The 21,303-nt window shown below is 39.8% G+C and overlaps 2 protein-coding genes across 5 annotated transcripts in view; both read right to left on the bottom strand.

Moving 5' to 3' along the window:
• serac1.L (serine active site containing 1 L homeolog) overlaps window positions 1-19,013 on the bottom strand; it is a 47,862-nt gene extending 28,849 nt beyond the window's left edge. Inside the window, exons 1-4 of one of the 2 annotated variants that reach the window (XM_018263089.2) lie at window positions 18,922-19,013; window positions 4,642-4,739; window positions 3,837-3,873; window positions 2,879-3,015 (exon numbers count right to left, since the gene is read on the bottom strand). In XM_018263089.2, coding sequence (XP_018118578.1) covers window positions 2,879-3,015; window positions 3,837-3,873; window positions 4,642-4,732 — 265 coding nt within the window. In that variant the 5' untranslated portion in view covers window positions 4,733-4,739; window positions 18,922-19,013. Of the gene's footprint in view, window positions 1-2,878; window positions 3,016-3,836; window positions 3,874-4,641; window positions 4,740-18,663; window positions 18,744-18,921 lie in introns of those variants that run through there. The other variant, XM_018263088.2, reaches the window with a different exon arrangement.
• On the bottom strand, window positions 7,930-19,056 carry gtf2h5.L (general transcription factor IIH subunit 5 L homeolog). Of its 3 annotated transcripts, none has more exons than XM_041562769.1 (3): window positions 18,922-19,056; window positions 10,198-10,334; window positions 7,930-8,306 (listed from the first exon to the last, which is right to left on the bottom strand). In XM_041562769.1, the coding sequence occupies exons 2-3, from the start codon at window positions 10,230-10,232 to the stop codon at window positions 8,126-8,128; spliced, it is 216 nt and encodes a 71-aa protein (XP_041418703.1). In that variant the 5' UTR covers window positions 10,233-10,334; window positions 18,922-19,056; the 3' UTR covers window positions 7,930-8,125. The 3 variants fall into 3 exon arrangements, with proteins under 3 accessions (XP_041418703.1, XP_018118579.1, XP_041418704.1); XM_018263090.2 differs by lacking the exon at window positions 18,922-19,056 and adding an exon at window positions 18,664-18,803; XM_041562770.1 differs by lacking the exon at window positions 18,922-19,056 and adding an exon at window positions 13,274-13,293.
• Window positions 19,057-21,303: the final 2,247 nt, after the last annotated feature.

Genomic DNA, 21,303 nt, shown 5'->3' with positions numbered 1-21,303 from the left:
CCCAATGATTTTTTGATGTGCGCTGGGTTTTTGGCAATACCCCCAAAGTTTTCAGGCAAAATTCGGATGAAAAATACGAAAAAATCGCGAAAATCTGAATTATTTTTTTTACGTTTTTTTCAGATTGTTTCCTACAAAATTCCTACAAAATTTTCAGGAAAGTGTAAGTGTAATAATAAATAAGCCCAAAAAACCTGTGCGGATTTGGTCGGATTTTCTTTCTGGATAGAATGTTTATGTATAGAATATAAATAATGCTAATCTTGTAAAAAGCTAAACATTTCAGTAGGGGGAGGATGAAATTGAAGGTTCAAAGTTTTCCAAATTCATTCTGCCTTTGGGTTGATACATATCTTTAATATACTGAATGTGATTGGAGTGCCACCATTTGAAGGAGACAGTTTCCAATGCAGATGGGAACTCTGGGTTACCCCAAAGTCAGGTGGCAGGCTTGTGGGAGGTGACCAAATTAGCTGACTGTTTGGTAGAGTCCCAAATGGTCAGAGTATGTTGCATAAAATCTGATATCGCCTTTGGGCGAGATTCTACTTTAATAAAAAAAGAGGGCTGCAGGAGTGATGGGGTAAAATAGTGCTTTTTCAGTCTGAACCCAAATCGGAGGAGGAGTACATCTGTGCTATAGTGGCCAATTGGGCTGCTTGATAATATTTCTGTAAATTAGGAAAGGCAAGACCCTCCATGTCTTTTACCCTTTTGTAACTTTGCCTTTGATATCCTCGATAATCTGAAGGCCCAGATGAAGCTGATGAGACATTTTTGAAAGGTTACCAAATCTTTCTTAGGCACAGGTATAGGTAAAGAATGGAAAATATATAATAGCTTACGTAGGCTTAATGGCGTTAATTCGACCTAGCCACAAAAGTTTGTACCTATTCCATTGGGTCAGTAAGAATTGAATTTTCTTTCACATCGAGGAATAATTCCATTTATAAAGAGTTGCTAATTGTGCCGTAAGATATATTCCAAAATATATGTGAGCTTTCACAGGAATATTCAAAATTCAGTTGCATGAGTTTAATCACATGACCTGGTAGGTTCAGGCTCAATGCTTCCGATTTCGAATTATTAACTGAAAGGCCAGAAATCTGGGCAAACTGATCTAGGCCCTTTAATTTCCTGGCTAATAGTGAGTCTGCTTTGTTGCATTTAGTATAGAATTTTTGGTTGGCCCACCAAATAGTCATATCAGCTTCTCGAAGTTGTAACATTTTTAGTTCAGTAGAAACATCATTTAGTTGACGACGTGTTACAGGGTTAGGATTAACTTTATGTGATTGTTCAAGAATAGAGAATTGGTGTGATAAGGTTTGAAGTCTTAATGTTCTTTCTTTATTAAGTTGGGATGTCATCTGTAAAAAATTAACCCTGCATTACAGCTTTGTGGGCTTCCCATAGGAATACTGGGGATATAAGTTTTCTTGGAAATAGTCAATTAGAGCCTGTTTAGCTCTTTCCAATGTAGTGGGGACCTGTAGCAGAGTATCAGATAATCACCAATTAAAGTTACTCGGTTTAATAACTAAGTTTGTTAAGTGTACGGATGTTGGGGAATGAACAGAGTATATCCGCGTCCTGAACATTTGGCAACAGTACTGCAGACAAAAAGATATGGTCAATTCTATAATAGACTAAAAGTGGGTGTAAATAATATGTACAGTATAGTCTCTTGTAGTCCGGTCTTGTTACCACCAAACATCTGCAACTTGAAGCTCAATTAAGCAGTCTCAAAAACTCTTTGCTGCAGTACCGTCCACAGATGTCTGATCTACAAGATGTGAAGCTGCAGACCTTCTAGCGCAGTGATCCCTAACCAGTAGCTTGTGAGAAACATGTTGCTCTACAACCCCTTGGATGATGCTCCCAGTAGCCTCAAAGCAGGAGCTTATTTTTGAATTCCTGGCTTGGAGGCAAGTTTTGGTTGTATAAAAACCAGGTACACTGCCAAACAGAGCCTCAATGTAGGTTGACAATGCACACAGGGGCTACCAAAAGCCAATAACAGCAGTTATTTGACACCCAAAGAACATTTTTAATGCTAGTGTTGCTCCCCAACTCTTTTACTTCTGAATGTTGCTCACAGCTTCAAAAGTTTGGTGGTCCCTGTTCTACAGTTATCCAATTTAGGGGCCAGACATAAGTTAGTGTCGCCCACTAAAATTAATTCACCTTTTTGATGGCATGATTTTTTTTCTTGTAATGTACTAAAAAAACATGTTGTTGCTGATTTGGGGCATAATAGCAAACTAAGTTGATCGTTATGTCTTGTAGTTTTCCAAATAAATTTTAAAGCGACCATTAGGGTCAGAGATTTGCTTCAAAGTATAGAAATGGAGACCTTTCCGAAAGCAAATAGCTACTCCTTCAGTTTTGAAGGTGCAGTTGCTAAATAAAAGTTTGGGAAATATGTACTTCAAAAGCTTGGGGTGTGGGCTGTGGAAAAATGTGTTTCTTGCAAAAATAGTAAATCAGCATGCATTTTCTGGTAATGATTGAAAGCTAGTACTCTTATGTGGACAGTTTAAACCCTGGGTGTTATGGGAGATAATTTTTAGAGGAGTTGTCATCACATATTCCAGTCTCTAATTCAAATCCCTGCATGGTTGCTATGGTAATTAGTATCCTAGCAACCAGATTGCTAAAACTGCAGACTGTAGAGCTGCTGAAATAAAAGCTAAATACCTAAGAATACAAAAATAATAAAAAAAAATTAAATCCAATTGCAGATTGTCTCAGAGTATCACTCTCTACATCATACTAAACGTTAACTTAAAGGTGAACAACCCCTTTTAATGATAGAGACCTCTTCGGAGATAGAATTTCATATGAGGTTCTTAGATACTATTGATGTGACTCTCACCATGGAAATCGCTCTGCTCTACTGAAGTCGTATCTACATAAATATAGGTTTTCAATTTTTCCTGCTCCGCTGCTTGAGTGTTAAGCGACAGAGACTTCTTCAAAGATAGAATTTCATATGTGATAAAAACACATCCCCTATAAGAAAAAAATATATATACAGAATTACCAAATAGAAAACTATTTTATAGCACTATATTATAAAAAGAGGACTAAATAAGAGTGTAAATTGGGCTTTAAAGGGCAAGGAAAATATAAATCATTGGGGAGTGCCCCGTGATTATGATCGCCAACCCAGTGCGTGTGTCCATATTCACAGAAAAACGCACTGGCAAGGGGTATAATTCTGCCACCTCCATTTTGTGCAGGTGCCTTACAGGGGTCTGAGACAGTGCCCATGCACATTATAGAGATTTGTCTGTTATACAGTGTTGCCTTGCACCATGCACTAAGGGCATGATTTTGCTACCATTCTGTAGCCAGTAAAGTAACTTAAGAGGCAGCAGATCATGCAGGCAGCCTAAATTGAATTTTAAAAGCTAAATTTTGGCCCTATTTGTCATTTGCGTTTGACATACCTGATTATTTATTCAGAAACCTTTCACAGATTACTTTATTCCCTAAATACAGAAATCTAATTTGGGTTGGGCAAGCCCATGCTATGATGAACAGGATATGTTGGTAGAAAAACTTTTAAAGTAGGGTGGGCCTTTCAAAAAGTAACTTGATCTTATAGGTTGGAATATCTGAGAGAATTCTATATCCCTTGATGTGGCTAAATCTGCCTTCTCGTCTGTGATTGGTGCATGCACACAATGTTCTAAACATGGGCAGATGGTGGTCTGGTGTCTAAGGCAGCACCAGACTGAACTACAGCCCTGAACCCTTCTGAGCATGTCATGTGAATATGATTGTTGGTGCAACTATACACATTAAATAAATAGAGAGTATGTACATACCCTAGAAATAATGATCCTGTAATCCTAATAACATTTCCTACAGGAACAAACAGAAAAACGTATAAGGGAACATACAAGTACATTCATTCAATCTACATATGAAAGACAGCAGTATGAGTTTATATAGGATATATATGCAACAGCTGCACATTTATATATTACAGGTAGGGTAAACCAAAATCGTTTCTGGGGTTTATACGTGCATTGGACTGGAACAAGGATGAGGCAGAGCACACTCTTCAATGCTTTTCCAAAAGATAACCCGGTGCACAGAGTAAAGGGTACGGCAATCTCCAGACAGATAATTCAAGTAAAGATATACTGGCACACAGGGCAATAGCAGTGCAGGGTGACCCCTTGCTGTTTATTCGTGCGGACGTGCGACGTTTCGCCCCGAAACGTCCCACGTCCGCACAAATAAACGGCAAGGGGTCATCCTGCACTGCAATTGCCCTGTGTGTCAGTGTATCTTTAATTGGTTTATACTTGCATGCCATTAGCCTTTCGGTAACAGGAAGAAGTGTGGAAGTGAAAACACAGCTGTCTATTCCTTGGCTGATGTAACCTAGCATATTAACTTGCACTTGTCTTGCATGCAACTACAGTGCTTCCTACATGCCAGAGTGCAGAGCATCAGAAAGGCAGCTAGCCCTGTCCTTACCACCTGTCTTTGGTATTTTGGGGGGCTGCTGAGCACTGCTCCTCCACTGCTTTGTACCTTTGCATCTGAATGATGCCAAAGTTATGGGGCAGGTAGGAGGCACAGTATTTGATGGTGAAGCTATATTTTCTTTGTTGTACTTACTAATATCCTTCCAATTTCTCTCTCGCCTTGAAGCAGTGCCAGAGGTGCTGATTTTTCTGAAACAAATCATGTAAGGAGCTGCCACTTGCATACTGTATCTGCACAGAAACAAAACAACTCCAGTTAAAGTATGTAAAGCACAAACTACATTAGGTTGCTAATTCAACAATTTTTACTGTAATACATGTTTTTATTTCTTCAAGCTGTATCCGTTAATGCACTGAAGATATGTTGTATATAGAATGAAAAGGAATTACATGTGAGGTCAGTGACAGACAGGCAAGTATATACCAATGCACTGTAGAGAGCAAATTTGATGCAAATGTTTGCTTTTACCCATAATGCAGTGTATTCTCTAGAATTCTAGCATTATTTCTACTACCAAACAGCATGATCGAGTTGTTTGGTTGAGGAATCACAATAATAAACCAATTATATTTCAAAAATATAGGAAACAATAATACAGTGAAAAGGAATTAGTAAATTACATCATCACATTGGTATATAGTAATCAACTGTAAACAAAATTAGATCTTTTCCTATTTTATACATTCCCCTTATCATGCTTACATTACAAATATGCCATGTCTCTAATTATTTTTCCTGCCTGCAAAAATCACAAACTAATAATTCCTTCAGTATTAGAAATGATCATGCAACAGGTGAATGTGCCACTGTAACTTTAAAAATTAAAGTAATTTCACAATCCAAAAGTGACCATCTGCCGCTCAGTAACCCCCTGTTACTGACCTGTATTAAAAAGAAAGACAAGTTCATACAGCCCTGTTTTAGGACAGTCATTAGGTATAGTTTTAGGGTTAAATTACTAATCTGGTGCCCCAGTTGCTTATCTGAAATCCTTCTAATAAAAAAATCCAACAGCCACGGTAAAGTTCCTTAGTCAACTTTTGCCAGTGTTCTATGTAGCATCATATGCTTAGCACATACATTAAGGAGTGAAGGGTCCACAAAGGGTCCACTTTGGGCACATTTACTAATGCTGGACAAATTTTTATTTGGGTAGTAAACCATGACAACCAAAAGAAATGTTCCTTTTAATGTTCTACATGTGCAGAGTAAGTAAAGACAAGCTCCTGTCTGACAAGTTTTTAATGATTCAGTGAAGGCAACATACTGATCGGGAGAAAAATAATCAATTTATATTAAATACAATAAAACACTGAGTTCAGAGTGCTTCAGAAATGAAAAGCTGTTGAAGCTTTTCTCATGAAGAATTAACTCACTAGGGCTAATTTTTTTTAATACAAATGGAACAGAGAAACACTGTGGATGCAAAACTGCATACACAGAAAGTAGTGCTACACAATCAATCTCATCGCTCCAGTTCAGTGAAAATATAATTTATTTGTGCAACAAGTGAAACAACGTTTCGGGCATAACCAGCCCTTGGTCATATTCAGATATGGACTTTTTATGGACACTGGAAACTTTGAAGATGTATTCTGGACACCTTATCTGAATATGACTAATGCACACAGTTTTTACATGTATTTATTACTGTTTATTTAAGTATTTATGTTGTATGCCACAAGGGTTAATGTGATGAATCACCAAAATGGAGGTGCGAATTCTTTTCTCCCTCCCCCTATTGAGCTATTTAAAGGATTTTATGTTACACTGTGGTTAAGCTTGATAAAGGGCTGGTTATGCCCGAAACGTTGCTTCACTTGTTGCACAAATAAATTATATTTTCACTGCACCGGAGTGCTGCTGAAATATGTTTTGGGACCGTGGATGCAAAACTGAGCACTGTTTTATCCTACTCACAAATGTTCTTGTACAGATACACACTCCTAGATGTCTTGTGGCAATTGCCCGAGCTTGCTCTGATAAATTGTACACAGTGGAATTAACACAATCCAAGGTGTAGGGACAGCAACACAAAAAGTAAGTAATAGCACTTGCCATGATTGATTTACTGACATTTGTAGTAATCCCAGGGTTCCCTAACCAGGTTATGCCTGCATATCCAACTGTCCTGTGTCCAGTGTTTATGCTGGTAATGGTCCTGTGTCCCAGAATTGTTGCCATTCACATACAAATACAATAAGAAATATGAGCTCTTGTGTGCTTATTTGCAAATAAGCCCTACCAACTCCAATTATATCTAGCCAGACTTGATAAGTAGGGCTGCTTGCTAAAAAGTAATTTATATAGTGAAAGATAATATGGAATTGAATAGTGAAGTGTCTCTTAACTTCCCTAAAAAAAACAGAGCAATAACACAATCCTTAAAATATATTTAAAGGGGACCTACTGTATACTTATATTTACGGATATATATATGCCAATTTTGTAAGAATATTAATTTCACTTATTATTATATAAATTAACATTAATATGAACACCCAATTAACAGTCAATTGACAGGCACTTATCACAGAAAACAGTCAGCAATAAGCATGTCACTTGTAGGTCTTTGTAGAGAAAACCCATACAATATAAATGCGAAGTAGGGCTTGTGTTTTGTTCCCCACCGATACAGCTATGAAATGCTCAGTTATATCCCTGTGTGCCATCACCCTGTCTGCACCTTTTTTGTTGTTGTTACAACATATTTCTCTATTGGAAACCTGATTTGACAGATTTGTGTTTAAAAAGTACCCTGGGTATCATTGTCTATTACTGTAGGAAAGGTATTGCCAAGTAAATTGTCAAAGAGGCAATTTCATTCCCAGCTGCTAGTTGTAAATAAGCCATTCCTTATTCTTTCCTAATTCCTTTGTAACAAGAATATAGCCTGTAACCAATTTAGCTAACCCTGCATAAATTCACACAGCTAAATAAAATAGTAAGTGTGTAGCGTGTTAAAAAATAGTTTTGGTATATTTTAGACACAGATCTTCAAACAGAAGAAACACACCACAGGTCCCAATCTCATACCTCTTTCAGACAACCCCAGACTGCACTTTAGTGGCATAATGTAACAGAGCCAGACCCCCCTGCAAAAAAAAACAAACTCCAGGGACCCATCTCGCATCCACCAGTGCATGCACCTTGTGCTCGCGCCTTCATTTGAGGAGGAACAATAGAACAGACCAAATAGCTGTAGTACCACTGACTAAAGTAAAGTGTAAATAAGACTTTTAGATTAAATGGAACTGAAACATCCCTCTTCTTGCAAAATTCCTCTCCTGTATATGCAGAATTCTAGTCATAAAGCAACACAGGACTTGCTAGCTTCCCTCATGCAAGCACAGAATGTGGCTATCACCTTATTATTGGGCATTAAAAACGATTTTAAAAAAGTCATTACAGTACATTAAAGACATATCAAAAAAATTTTTATTTGTAGCCAAAAGATAATGGGATATTACTGAACATGACAACTTTTTATAGCTTTTTGTAACATGGTACAAAATTATCAAATAATAATAAATGTGACTGTACAAGATTCTTGATAAACTCCATATCTGGAGAAGTCTGTGCCAAAACCTTCAATATATTATTAATCTTAGTGTCCTTATTTCTGTGTGACTGGAAAAGAGTTCTGGTCCATCAGCTCTCCAACTTTCTCCTGCAGTATAGCAACTACTTCAGCCAAGATAAAAACATGGGTGTCATCCAGGTCTTGGATAATGAACTTCTTTCCTAAGGCATTGGTCTCGTCCAAGTACAGGAGGAACTGTTTCATTGCTGGATCGCTGTAAAGGGAAACAACATGTTTTAGAAGACAATACACTTAGCAGGTATAAGCCAAAGACTGGTTGATGTTAGCTAATGTATATTTGTCAGGAGAATCAACCTGGCAATAGGCAATGGTGGGGTAATATGAATTAGCAATTATAAATCTTAAATGGGCAGCTCTTAATTTAAATTTATAGCAGCAGCTCTTAATATACAGAGCAGCATAGAGGCACTGATTGCTTTATGCCAAGCCATACTTCCATTTTCACACTGGTTGGTGGAACCTTCCAATCTGAAGTGATACAGCTAATGGATGTCATGCAGCTAAACATGGAAGCTGGCAACACATCTTTAGCTCTGCAGGTTTCCTGTGGCTTTAAAATAATTTTTTAATTTACCCCCTCTTTTTAAGAGTCTATGAAGTCAAGTATTAGAGAAGAAATTATCAACATTTACAAGTATAAACAGTGTGAGGTTATCTAAATAAAGAGGCAGAGATGACTAGATCATTTGTGATATATTTTGAAAATGTTGACCAGTAATTCCCTAAAATAAGAAGAGCTTCTGGACTAAAAGCTTTATCTAGCAATAAGTCCTGTATAATCTCAGGACAAGTACGGACGATTGCTGTACTACTTCAGTACTATAGCATGCTATCCTCGTCAAGTTGTCTTTAACAATGTAACTGTAAATTACAAGTTGAAAACAGAAACAAGCTGCAAATCAGATGCAGGTTAATGTCTCTGTGCATTATACCAAAAGGCCCTATACCGTTACATCCCATTACATTCCATGCTTTAGGAATATATTCTGTCGTATTGCCAGAGATCAATGCTTCTTCAAACAAATTCTGTTAATGCAGGGGAACCCTGCAATTACCACAACCTCAAAGGTGGCAGTTGCTCTAAGCATCCTAATGTGACCAGTGACAAAACAGCGAAATTGCTCCAAAAGATTCGGAAGCAGTAATTTTGCCACAAGCACCACGACTTAAAAGATTGTAGGTGCAATTTTGCAGCTGATTGCATTTACATTTTGATGCATCTGACACAATGGCCCCAAGCACAGCATTTGTGATTGAACTGTGGAAAAAACAGCTGTATCTAAATAAGGGGTTTATGCACTTATGTTAGCTTAAGGGAGAGTCCCACATGACCTAAAAAGGCCACTCATCTTGTTATTTATGCATATGGATGTTCCAAATCAATTTTATTTGTAACATTCTATATGCATAAATAACATTCTATAGAAAGGAGGCCAGAGTAATTATGAAGACATTTTCTTAATGAAATTTAATATAAAACTCTTAACCCTGATCTGCAAGGTTGTCAAATGATCTTTTTGTATGGCTTTATACTCAATACATGAAATAAAGTCTGTTAAGTTATTTTTATTCAGTCCCTCTGCTATTCACATATTCACCCACTTAAACAACTGTTTAGTTGCCTGGTAAAGTAACCATAGCATTCAGGCAGCGGGTACATGTTTGAACTAGAGATTTACTGAACAAAACCGCTAAATAATTCATCCTTATTAGAGAGCAGTGTTTTCCCCTGGTGGTTTTTGTCAGACATTACTCAGAGTGTTGTTTGTAAGCAGTCCAGCTCTGCTCCCATATCTATGCTATGTCACTTACCCTCCCACGTAGAGGTAGGTGTTTCCAGCTATCCCTCACTACACTATTCGCTTCTTTGTAAGAAAGGTGACATGTTTTTGCATGCTTTTGTGTAGCATGCTGCAACACTGTTTCCATACGAATGGTCATTACATGGGCTTTAGCAAGTTGCGATCTCATGTGATTACCCGTACATATATTCCCATCCGGCTGGAAATATTTTCTGGAGCAGATGCAATAATAGCAAGTTAACAAGTAATTAATCTCTGAATAAACACTTAAGTAGTACTCACCATTCCACAAGGACTCCTTTAAGGACATTCACCATTTTTTTAAAGGTGGGTGGTTAAACTGCGTGAAGGTCTTGCGCTTTTTACTTTGTTTAGATCAAGTCCTGGTAATAAGATATGACTGCTAATGAATAGCAGATCTAAAACAAAAAGTAGTTCTAGTTTTAGGAAAAAAACAGTTTGAGCTGGGCAACTGTTCCCATACATTATCCCCTTCATCATTACTTCTGCTTTAGGCCTATGGCACATGGTGGTTTTATCAGATGGCTGAGGAGCATGTGAACCTTGCCAAGGAGCCCATCATTAGTTCTAATGAAAATCACCAGCAGTGATTGGATGGTTTTCATGAAATCTATTGACAGGCTCATTTCATGATTCAAGCATTTTCCTGTTGGCTAAGGGCTCTTACTCACGCGCGTTTTTACCTGCGCTCCCCTGCATTCTGTTTTTCGGCGTTCAGCCGCAGGGGAGCGCAGGAATAGATGCATTTCATTATTTCAAATTGGGCTGTACTCACACAGGCGCGTGTAGGCGCCGAACGCAGGAAAATGCAGCATGTTGCGTCTCAACCTGCGTTCGGCACCTACATGCGCCTGTGTGAGTACAGCCCGATTTGAAATAATGAAATGCGTCTATTCCTGCGCTCCCCTGCGGCTGAACGCCGAAAAACGGAACGCAGGGGATCGCAGGTAAAAAACACTGGTGAAGCATATGCCCCATGAGCCTTAGGACTGTGGCACACTGAGTGGTTTGATTGCTGTAACATTTGTTTGGTGTATTTTAAGGGGATACTTTCATTGGGAAACATGTTGTTTCATTGGGAAGCATGCATCAATTACACTGAATTCATGTTATAGGACCACCCTTTCGAAAAGAAAAAATAGCAAAAGTGGTATAAAGGCTAATCCGTTATTGGCTAACAAAGATAATTATAGCAAGCTTTCAAAAAATTTCACACACACACAACCTTCAGCTTATAGGTCAAACGACCAACAAAAAAGGAATAGCAATCTGTGTTAAAGCGATACGGACACATTTCTATTAGAATCCTAGAACAGTGTCCAGAGGAGGTGCTGGACCTTGAATATTTTCCTCTAAAAGCCCCCCAAAGCTGCCCCAGCCCCGCAAACCTTTGCAAAGCCGACCCTCCGACACTGCAAATGGATATTCTTTGGTTGTTTCAGTAAAGCTGGGCTGGGGGGGTGTGATCCTTCCATAGGCAAAATACAAATGAAAACAGGACTTCAGCCTATGGAAGGATCGTTCCGCCCCCAGCCCAGCGTGACTGAAACAACCACAGAAAATCCGTAGACAGCGTCAGAGGGTCGGCATCACCAAGGTTTGTGGCTTTTAAAGGAAAATATTCGGCATGCAGCACCTTTTTGTTACGGACACATTGATTTTTATAGGAACATGTCAGTATCTCTTTACCAAAGCTTAATTGTAATTAGCTTGAAAAAGGAACTTAAATGTTCTGAATGCTTGATATGATTATCTTAGTTATAAAGGTATAACCTTTATATCACTTTTGTTATTTTTTTTTTATTTCAAAAGGAATGCCCTGGTTGGCACAGTTTAACAACTTTACCTGCAATGACACTGAACTCAGAACACCCCTATCTGCCTGTCACTTTGTCTGTTAGTAACAAATGAACCTCCAAAACATTATATATGGTAAAACGTAATGGGTCGACACCCACAGGATACTGCATAATAAACTGATGTGGCTGCCTACTTCCCAATTATTTTGAAAATACAAATTGTTGAATAAATAATTTCCAAAGAAAACTTTGTAAAATAAGTCTTAAAATCTACACCATGACACTTGTGACATTATCTCTTTAAAGGAGAAGGAAAGTCTCCTGTCAAAAGAAACACTGCATTTCTTTCCTTCTATTGTGTACACATGGGCTTCTGTATCAGACTTCCTGCCTTCAGCTTAAACCTCATTGCCCTGGGCAAGAGCATGCTCAGTTTGCTCCTCTCCGCCCACCCCTCCCTTCTCTACTGTAATCTGAGCCCAGAGCAGGGAGAGACTCAGGCAGGAAGTGATGTCACACCACATTAATACTGCAGCTCCTATTCTAAACAAACAGAGAGTTTCAAGAGCTTTTTACTCAGGTATGGTAAACTATTCTACAGAATAAATATAGCATTCTAGCTTGCACTATTGCAGCTAATCTATTGCCAATAAAATGCCTCCGTAGCTTTCCTTCTCCTTTAAAGAGATTATCATCAGATAATCAGTATCTTAATTGCTTCCCATATTTTCTTTTTCGATACATTTCTTGGAAAAAAAATAGTCATACAGAAAATGTCCTACATTTAAATCCAGAGGCAGCACATTTAAATAAACAGTGTTTTGAGCCAAACAGGACAATTTCTGTTATTTACCATCTGATTTCGTCACTGCTCTTCAACCTGCCCAACAATATATTAGATACGTTTTACATTACAGTTATTAAAAAAGAGAAGGCCCAAATGAGCTGAAAGATAACTACATGTCATTACCTCTCAGATGATCTGAATGGAACCATAAAAGAAATACATACTATACTTGTAACAGGACAGAGAAAATGGACAAGTAAAATCCACCACAATAAATAGACATTAAATAATGTTACATATTCATTTTATTTTACAATACAACAAGTGCTACACATAAAGCACAGTAAATAAAAATAAATGCAGTTTTTAGGGAAATCAACCATTTACCCAATTACAGTACTTCACAGTACTGGAATGAACATGCAGATAGTAGCAGATGAACATTCTATGTCAAAGATGAATTTTATTACTACTTGTATAGTTCTCATTTGATACAGATAGTTTATTCCCTAAACTCTGCCCCTCTCATCATATTTTATAAAGAAAAAAAATCAGTTTAGAGACAGCGATACATATTACATGCAATTTACTCAGATTTGTGCTTGCGTTGGGAAGGGAAACTATATGATTAAGACTTCTTTCTACTTTCACAAGAGTTCTTGCAAGGTAAAGGAAAGAACAGATTTGTACTATGGGTAATACAATTTTTTTAACATTTATTAGCTTTTTCTCTGTACTAATAAAACAGTACCTTGTACTTGATCCAAACTAAGATATAAATAATGCTTATTGGAAGCAAAATCAGCTTTTGAGTTTATTTAATGATTTTCTAATAGACAAGGTATGAAGATCCAAATTATGGAAAGATCCATTATCCGAAAAACCCCAGGTCCCAAGCATTCTGGATAACAGGTCCCATACCTGTATCTAGTTTAATGAAAATAGAAAATAAAGCTATAATAATATACAAATGAAAATAACCTATTATTTTAAGTACAATTAATTTATGACACATACTTTCCATAGGCACTGCAAGTATTTAACCCCTAATGGTTAACAAATTTTACTAACAATCAAAATATAGGTTATCTACCATAATTATTAAATATCCCAGTAGAATATACGCTACAAAATGTATTTGGAGAGTGTTTCTGAGCTCTTTACTCTGCTGGGCAGGCTCTGGCACACTGACCCTGTCATGAGATGCTGGGGACCACACACTAAGCCTGTTAAGAAATGTTGGGGCCACACACTGAACCTGTCATGAAATGCCAGGGGCCCAAACACAAACTAAAGGGGGCCACACAGTGAAACACTCACAAAATGCAGGGAGGGGGCCCACACAGTGCACCCCTCACAAAATGCAGTGTGTCTGTGATGAAATGTTGGTGCACCTTCACCCCTCCTTCGATTATTAAAGGTTTGGGAGTGTATGAAAAGATGTTACGAATAATGATCATAAAATGGTTAAAGTTGTAGCTCCACTCGATGGTGGAAATGCAGTTTACTGTCCAATATCCTGATTATCCTAAGTTCCCTAAACCAGTTGCTTCTCTAAATGGCACACTTGTATTAATGATACAATAAAATGTGTTAACAGCTAATACACTACTCACACAAGCGTGTGTCTCTTAAGCTTTGAAAACCTTGCATTCAACTTGTAAAGAATAGTATGACTGTAGAGTGCAGGTTTATAAGATGTCAATTTACTTACTGTAATTTCTATGCCCAAGTCACCCTCCATGGCAGCATTCACCAACATGAGTATTCCCGCTCACAGACCACCGGACAGGAAAGGGACATTAGTGATGCTTGAATAAATTTATCATGAATGCAACACGGTCTGTAAGACTTTCCTCCCAAATCTAGCATCTTGGGATAATAAGAGATGTAACTTATAGTGATGAATTTACATTTGTAAGGATGACTGTCTGGCTGCCTTACAAATTGTGTCTGGCGGAGCCCTGGTCTCTGCCGCCCAGGAGGCAGCCAGCTCTCTGGTAGAATGAGCCCTCAAGCCCTCTGCCTGCCTTGTGGTATAAGACGATGCAACATACAATCCAGTGACTAATTGTCGATTTTGACGATGCCATCCCTCTCCTTGGACTTCTAATAATGACAAACAACATTTCTGTCTTCCAGTTTTGTACTGGCAAGATAATGAGCTACCACCTGGACCAAATCTAGGGTGTGCCACTTACGTTCTTGTTCATTATTACGATTAGGACAAAAGGAAGGCAAGTGATTGTTGACATCATATTTGGATGGAACTCAAACACTGGTCTCAGAACCATTTTATCCAGAAAAATAAGTGTCAGGCTCTTCCACTTTGGAAGCCGAGAAATTTCCACTAAAAATAGGATTTTCAGGGTAACGTTCCAGTCCAAGGCACTGTCCAGAGGCTCAAAAGTGGCTGATGTCAATACCTTCAGGACTTGAGGCAGGTCCCACAGGGGAATCCTTGGTTTCACAGAAGGACGCACCCTCCTCAACACATTAAAGAAACTAGTAACTAGAGGGTCCTCAGCCCATGACTTGTCGGTCAGTGATGAAAGAGCAGAGTACAACAGACTTTTACGAAGATTCCTCTGGAATCCAGAGAAGAGAAATTCCACCACCGAAACTGCAGAAGGATCTCTAGGATCAACACCCGGTTCTTTAGAAAACTAGGCAAAGCTGGCGCACACACAACAATATTGATTAGAAGTAGGTTCTTTCCTAGATCTTAGCAACAATTCAGTGAGCTCTTTTCCAAGGTCCATACCTGAGAGCCTCTGCCTCTCAACTTCCATGCTGTCAGTGACAATTTGCAAACATCCTGGAAGGGAACTGGATCCTGTGTTAAGAGATCTCACAAGCCGGTAGCCTCATTGGAGGCTCCAATGCATCTGCCTCAGCAGTGAGAAAAAGAGAAACAGCTTGACCAAAACTGGATAACTGCTATTACTAGAGCCCCCCTCCATGTCTATTTTCAAAACCCTCCAAATCATCGGAAAGGGCGGAAAGACATACCTGAACAGCTCAGGGTATCCCCTCTGCACTTCAAGGTACCTTGAAAAGAACTTACTGCATTTTTGATTCTGGTCTGAAGCCGTAAAATCCAGCTCTGGGCTTCCAAAGTTCTGGACTATAGTCCTAAACCCTGAAGAATTGAGGAACCATTCTCCTGGATCTAGCATATTCCAGCTCAAGAAATTGGCCTGGCACATGAGATGCCACCAGACCTGCCAAGTTTGCCTCTACCCAGGACATGATGTGTGACAGCTCTTTGAACAACTGAACACTCTTGGTATCTCCTTGTTTGTGTACATAAGCCACCAACGTTGCATTGTCATACAGAATCTTTACCCATATGTGGGTAAATCTTCTTGCATAGGCTAATATGGCCATCCTTATCACTCTCAGTACTAGCAGATTGGAGAGAAGATGAGCCAGATACCACTGCCCTTGGACAGAGAAATCGTCTAGCATTGCGCCCGAAACTGTTTGTGAGGCAACTATAGACACATTATTGGGCTGTGCTAAAGGCATCCGCCTGGATAAATTCTCTGGAACCAACCACCAGTCCAGACTTGACTTTAAGAAGAAGATTTAATGGCCCCTTATGTGCCACCTCGCCCAACACATTATTTGAATGGTGGAAGAAAAAAGGCCCGGCAGAGACATGCATAACCTTTGCCCGTTGTCTGAAAGACCTCACCCTCGCCTGTAAACTCCATATGCTTCTCCATCGGGTCCTTATAAGCCACTGTGTCATCCACAGACAAGGTGGTCTTAAGAGCCAACTGCTGCATCTACTTTAGGTCGGTTATCCCACAATCTTGCATTGGCCTCATCCACAGGATATTTCTTAGCAAATTTCCCTTGGAAACTCCCATTCTGAATTAACTTCTTAATAGAATCTTGAACTAGAAAAGTTGAAGCATGCTTCTTAACGGAAGGGAATAGTTTATCCGCTGAGGAACTCTTTGCCAACTCCTCAGTAAAAGTCAGGGGGGCTCTTGTAGGGGGCTCTGACCGCCAATGTTTTTTTAAAAACTTTTATGGGGGGGCCCTTAGCGCCTATGTTTTTTTTTTTTAACTTATAGGGGTCCTGACCTCCAATGTTTTTTTAAAAACTTTTATGTGAGACCCTGGCCGCCAATGATTTTTTTTTTTTAACTTCTAATGGGGTCCCGACCACCAATGGCTTTTTATAACTTGTGTGTGTGGGGTTTACCAATTTTATCACTGTCTGTGTGGCTTTTTTACTGTGGTGTAGGGTGGGCGGGGACCAGAAAATGTTGTTGTACAGGGCCCTGTGATTTCTGATGGCAGCCCTGTTTTGGGGGTGTTGAACACTTTTCTCATGGGGAGGTTTTGGACTTTAACACTTTTCTTGGGGGAAGTCAGACCATACCACTTTTCTCTTGGGGGGGTTAGAGCATACCATGTTCCTCCAGGGGTTGTTGGACTGTACTACTTTTCTTGAATGGCTGGTCTTGAACTTGTCAGAATGTACCACTTTCCTCGGTGGGGGACAGACCATACCACTTTTCTCAGGACAGATCATAACACTTCACAACAGGTGGGTTGTTTAACCATACCAATTTTCTCAGGTCGGGTTTTTCGTTGGTGCATTCCAACCCCCCAGAAAAGTGGTATGGTCCGACTGCCCCAAGCAAGGCACTACAGTTCTTCATCTTCCAGTTAAAAGAACAATAGCACTAAAAATGAAAGTGTTTTAAAGGAATGATAACATCATGTACTGTTGCCCTGCACTGGTAAAACTGATCTATTTGCTTCAGAAACACTACTATAGTTTATATAAACAAGCTGCTGTGTAGCCATGGGGGTAGCCATTCAAGCATAGGTACAGAGTAGATAACAGATAAACTCTGAAGAATACTGCTATATGCTACAGAGCTTATCTGTTATCTGCTGTGTCCTGTGCCTTTTCTCCTTTTTCAGCTTTGAATGACTGCCCCCCCCATGGCTACACAGCAGCTTCTTTATGTAAACTATAGTAGAGTTTCTGAGGCAAACACACCAGTTGTACCAGTGCAGCACAAATGTACATTATATTGTCATTCCTTTAAAACACAAATTTTTTGGAGTTACTGTACCTTTAACTTTTATTATGATGCAGAGAGCAATATTCGGGGACAATTTGCAATACATTTTTTATACATGTTTTATTTGTGGTTTTTGAGTTATTTTACTTTTTATTCAGCGGGTCTCCAGTTTGCAATTTCAGCAAGCTGGTTGCTAGGGTCCAAATTACCCTAGCAACCATGCATTGATTGGAATATGAATAGGAGAGGCCTGAATATAAAGATGAATAATAAAATTAGCAATAACAATACATTTGTAGCCTCACAGAACATTTGTTTTTAGATGGTGTCAGTGACCCCCATATGAATTTTGAAGAGTCAGAAGAAGAAGACAAATAATTAAAAATCTAGAAGATGCTTAGAATTAGTCTTACTAAAAGTTAACTTAAAAATGAACCACCCCAAAGAAAAGTGGTACGATATGTCCACCACAAAAATTTGTTCAGTCCTACCCTCCTCTTGGCAAAGGTGGTATGATCAACTCCCCCCTCGATAACAGTGCTACGGTCTGACCCCCCCCCAGAAAAGAGGTACGGCCCAATACCCCCTGTAAAATGGTACAGACCTATACGCCTCCAGAAACGTGGTATTGTTTGACCCCCCTGAAAGAAAATGGTACGGTCTGGACCACCCCGAGATAAGTGATAGAATTTAGAACATGACAGCCCACGTCATCCATAGAAGGAAGTACACTAGTAATCTACAGACTGATACATCTGGTCTCCCCCAAACACCATTATGATTATTGTGTGTGTATGTTCTCTGGTCTCCAGTCGTGCGCGGTCCTACAGCTCCAACTCGACTAGTGAGAAATGCATCAATAGACACACACACACACACACACACACACACACACACACACACACACACACACACTGCACACTAACACACAGCTCCATACCCCTGCTGCTGCCACATTCTAGCTGCATGCTCTGCCTCTAACACCATTCCACAGACCTGCCCAACACGGATTTCAATTCAACCTCTATATTATTCATTGTAAAGCTACAACCTCATACAAATACACGTTAAGCGTATAGAACCTTACCCCTTTTGCAGAAACGAAGCTCCCCTGCTTGTCTAGCGTCTTCTGTGCACGGCCTCTCTCTCCTCCTCTCCCCCCTCTACAGAACATGTGATCCCGGTCACATGACTGTATTTCCCTTCAGGCTCTCTGTCACTTCCCCCACCCTCCCTCTCTGGCAGCTACTGTTGTGTGACTATTAGGAGACATGATGTAAAGGCTGCATACGTGTTATGAAAAGACGGTGTATCTATGTTGCTGAATAAGCTGTTTAAAACTTACTGTGACAGCTGCAGTTAACACAGAGGCATCGGAGAAAGTTTTCAGGGGGAGGAGCGTTTTTTTCTCTCTGCAGTGTGACTGAGTCACATGGGAATGTGCTGACATCATCAACAAGACTTTCCGCTTCATATTCACTTATTGGCTAGCAGAAGAAACCTTTTCATTGGCTGTGTACCTGTTGCTTTAGATTTTGTTGGCACGATCTGACCCCACTCCCCTGTGGAAAAGCAGCTGTATTATAGATCATTTGTATGTACTCCCCTTCCCTCCTCCAGAATATGTAGCAGGAGACATTACAAAGTGATCTTTCCATGAACACTTTGATAAAGAAGCTGTGACTTGCTTACCCCCAACATTTAGGGTTGCCACCTGTTTTGTTGTTTTGACCCCAACAGTTTGGTTTTTCTAAGGCCTGTTCGGGTTTCAACTTTATGTTCTGTTTTTAGCCTTGTGAAACCTGAACAATAATATGGCCAAATGAAAACCAATTAAATACCAAGATACTCACCTTGACATGGCTCAGTTATTATGAAGTGCAGTTAAAGGGGACATATACCATACTTTTGAACTTAGACTTAATCAATTCCTTTTGTAATAAAATTGAATAAAACGTTGTGTCTCATATACCTTTTAGGTGCACTTTCTCTGTTATCTTTGTATTTCTTATCTCGCTCCTCCCTTTCTCTTTATTTCCTGTGCTGGTATCTGCACAGCCAGCTAGGGCGGCCGTCTGTCTTCCCTGTCTTTTTTTCTGCTAGCAGCAGCCACTGAGAAGGACTGGGCGTGCATAGGGGGAGGCGCTGGCTATCGCTGTACTCTTGGTGCCACATCAATCATGCCGAGGTCCTTCTCAGGGCTGCTTGTGCTCGTCCCCGCCCACTTTCTCCTGTGCACTAGCAGACTGCAATGAATCAAGCCAGCAAGGTTTGCTGCACTCGTTCATCATCCTGCTTTTGTTGTTACAAGTTGGGACTAGTGTGTCCTGTGTGTCCAGCGAAACCATATATAGACAAGCTGAAACCATATATTTATCGAGAGTCCGGCGGAGCATGTGGCCCTAGGGCCCTTCAGGACTCACTGGCAGATCACCATGGCCATGGAGAACCAGGCAATCAAATGCTTAAAGGAATTGTTCAGTGTAAAAATAAAAACTGGGTAAATAGATAGGCTGTGCAAAATAAAAAATGTTTCTAATATAGTTAGTTAGCCAAAAATGTAATGTATAAAGGCTGGAGTGATTTGATGAATAACATGTCAGTCTGAACTCTACTTCCTGCTTTTCAGCTCTCTTGGTTTACACTGACTGGTTACCCTGGCTACCAGGCAATAACCAATCAGAGACTTGAGGGGGGGCCACATGGGTCATATCTGTTGCTTTTGAATCTGAGCTGAATGCTGAGGATCAATTACAAACTCACGGAACAGAAATGTACCATGTGGCCCCCCTTCAAGTCGCTGACTAACTCAGTGTTATAGAGCTGAAAAGCAGGAAGTAGGATTCTGGCTGTTTTATTAGACATCTGTTCACTCCAGCCTTTATATATTACATTTTTGGCTAACTAACTATATTAGAAACATTTTTTATTTTGCACAGCCTATCTATTTACCCAGTTTTTATTTTCACACTGAACTATTCCTTTAATTACGTCTCTGCAAAGTTGTGTCCCATCTGCTAGTTCCACTACTTCTTAAAGTGCTTAAAGCCGAGCTCTACAGAAGAGCTGCGAGTGCCGGCGCGTCGTGACAGGGAGCGTTACCATGGTAACGGCATATCTCACAGGCAACCGGCAAGAACTAGAAGTGCGATGTTACAACGCTCCCACGTTGAACTCAATGCTCCCTGTCAATGAAGTGCCGGCGCTCACAGCACTTCTGTAGAGCTCGGCTTTAGGCACTTTGAGTAGTAGTAGTGGAATTAGCAGATAGGGCCGCAACTTTGCAGAGACTTAATAAAGCATTTGATTGCGCGATTCTCCATGGCCACAGTGAGTTTTACAGCTTGCTGCCAGTGAGTCCTGAAGGGCCCTGGGGCCACATGCTTCACCAGACCAATAAGAGAAGGAGAGTTTGAAGGGAGTCAGAGAAGTCGGAAGATACACTTGAAGAAGGCAATAGAAATGATATGCCGCAATAAAAAAAAATGTATATTGGTAGTTCTGCCACAATAATGCTCAGGATAGCATATCTATACACCACTACCACTTAATTTGCCTATGGTATCAAGTAGTGGAATTCCACATTTTTTACTAACAATTTCCTGCATCCACTTATTTCAGCACAATTTCTGAGTATTGTTTTCTGTTACAACTAGATCAGGCAGCAGCAAAGACAGCCATGTGCAGCTGGGAACAGACTCAGGTAGTGGGAGGGGAGGGGTTCTCC

Source organism: Xenopus laevis, chromosome 5L, assembly GCF_017654675.1.
Source record: "Xenopus laevis strain J_2021 chromosome 5L, Xenopus_laevis_v10.1, whole genome shotgun sequence".
Classification (NCBI taxonomy): Eukaryota; Metazoa; Chordata; class Amphibia; order Anura; family Pipidae; genus Xenopus; species Xenopus laevis.
This window is presented reverse-complemented; position numbering and strand designations above follow the sequence as displayed.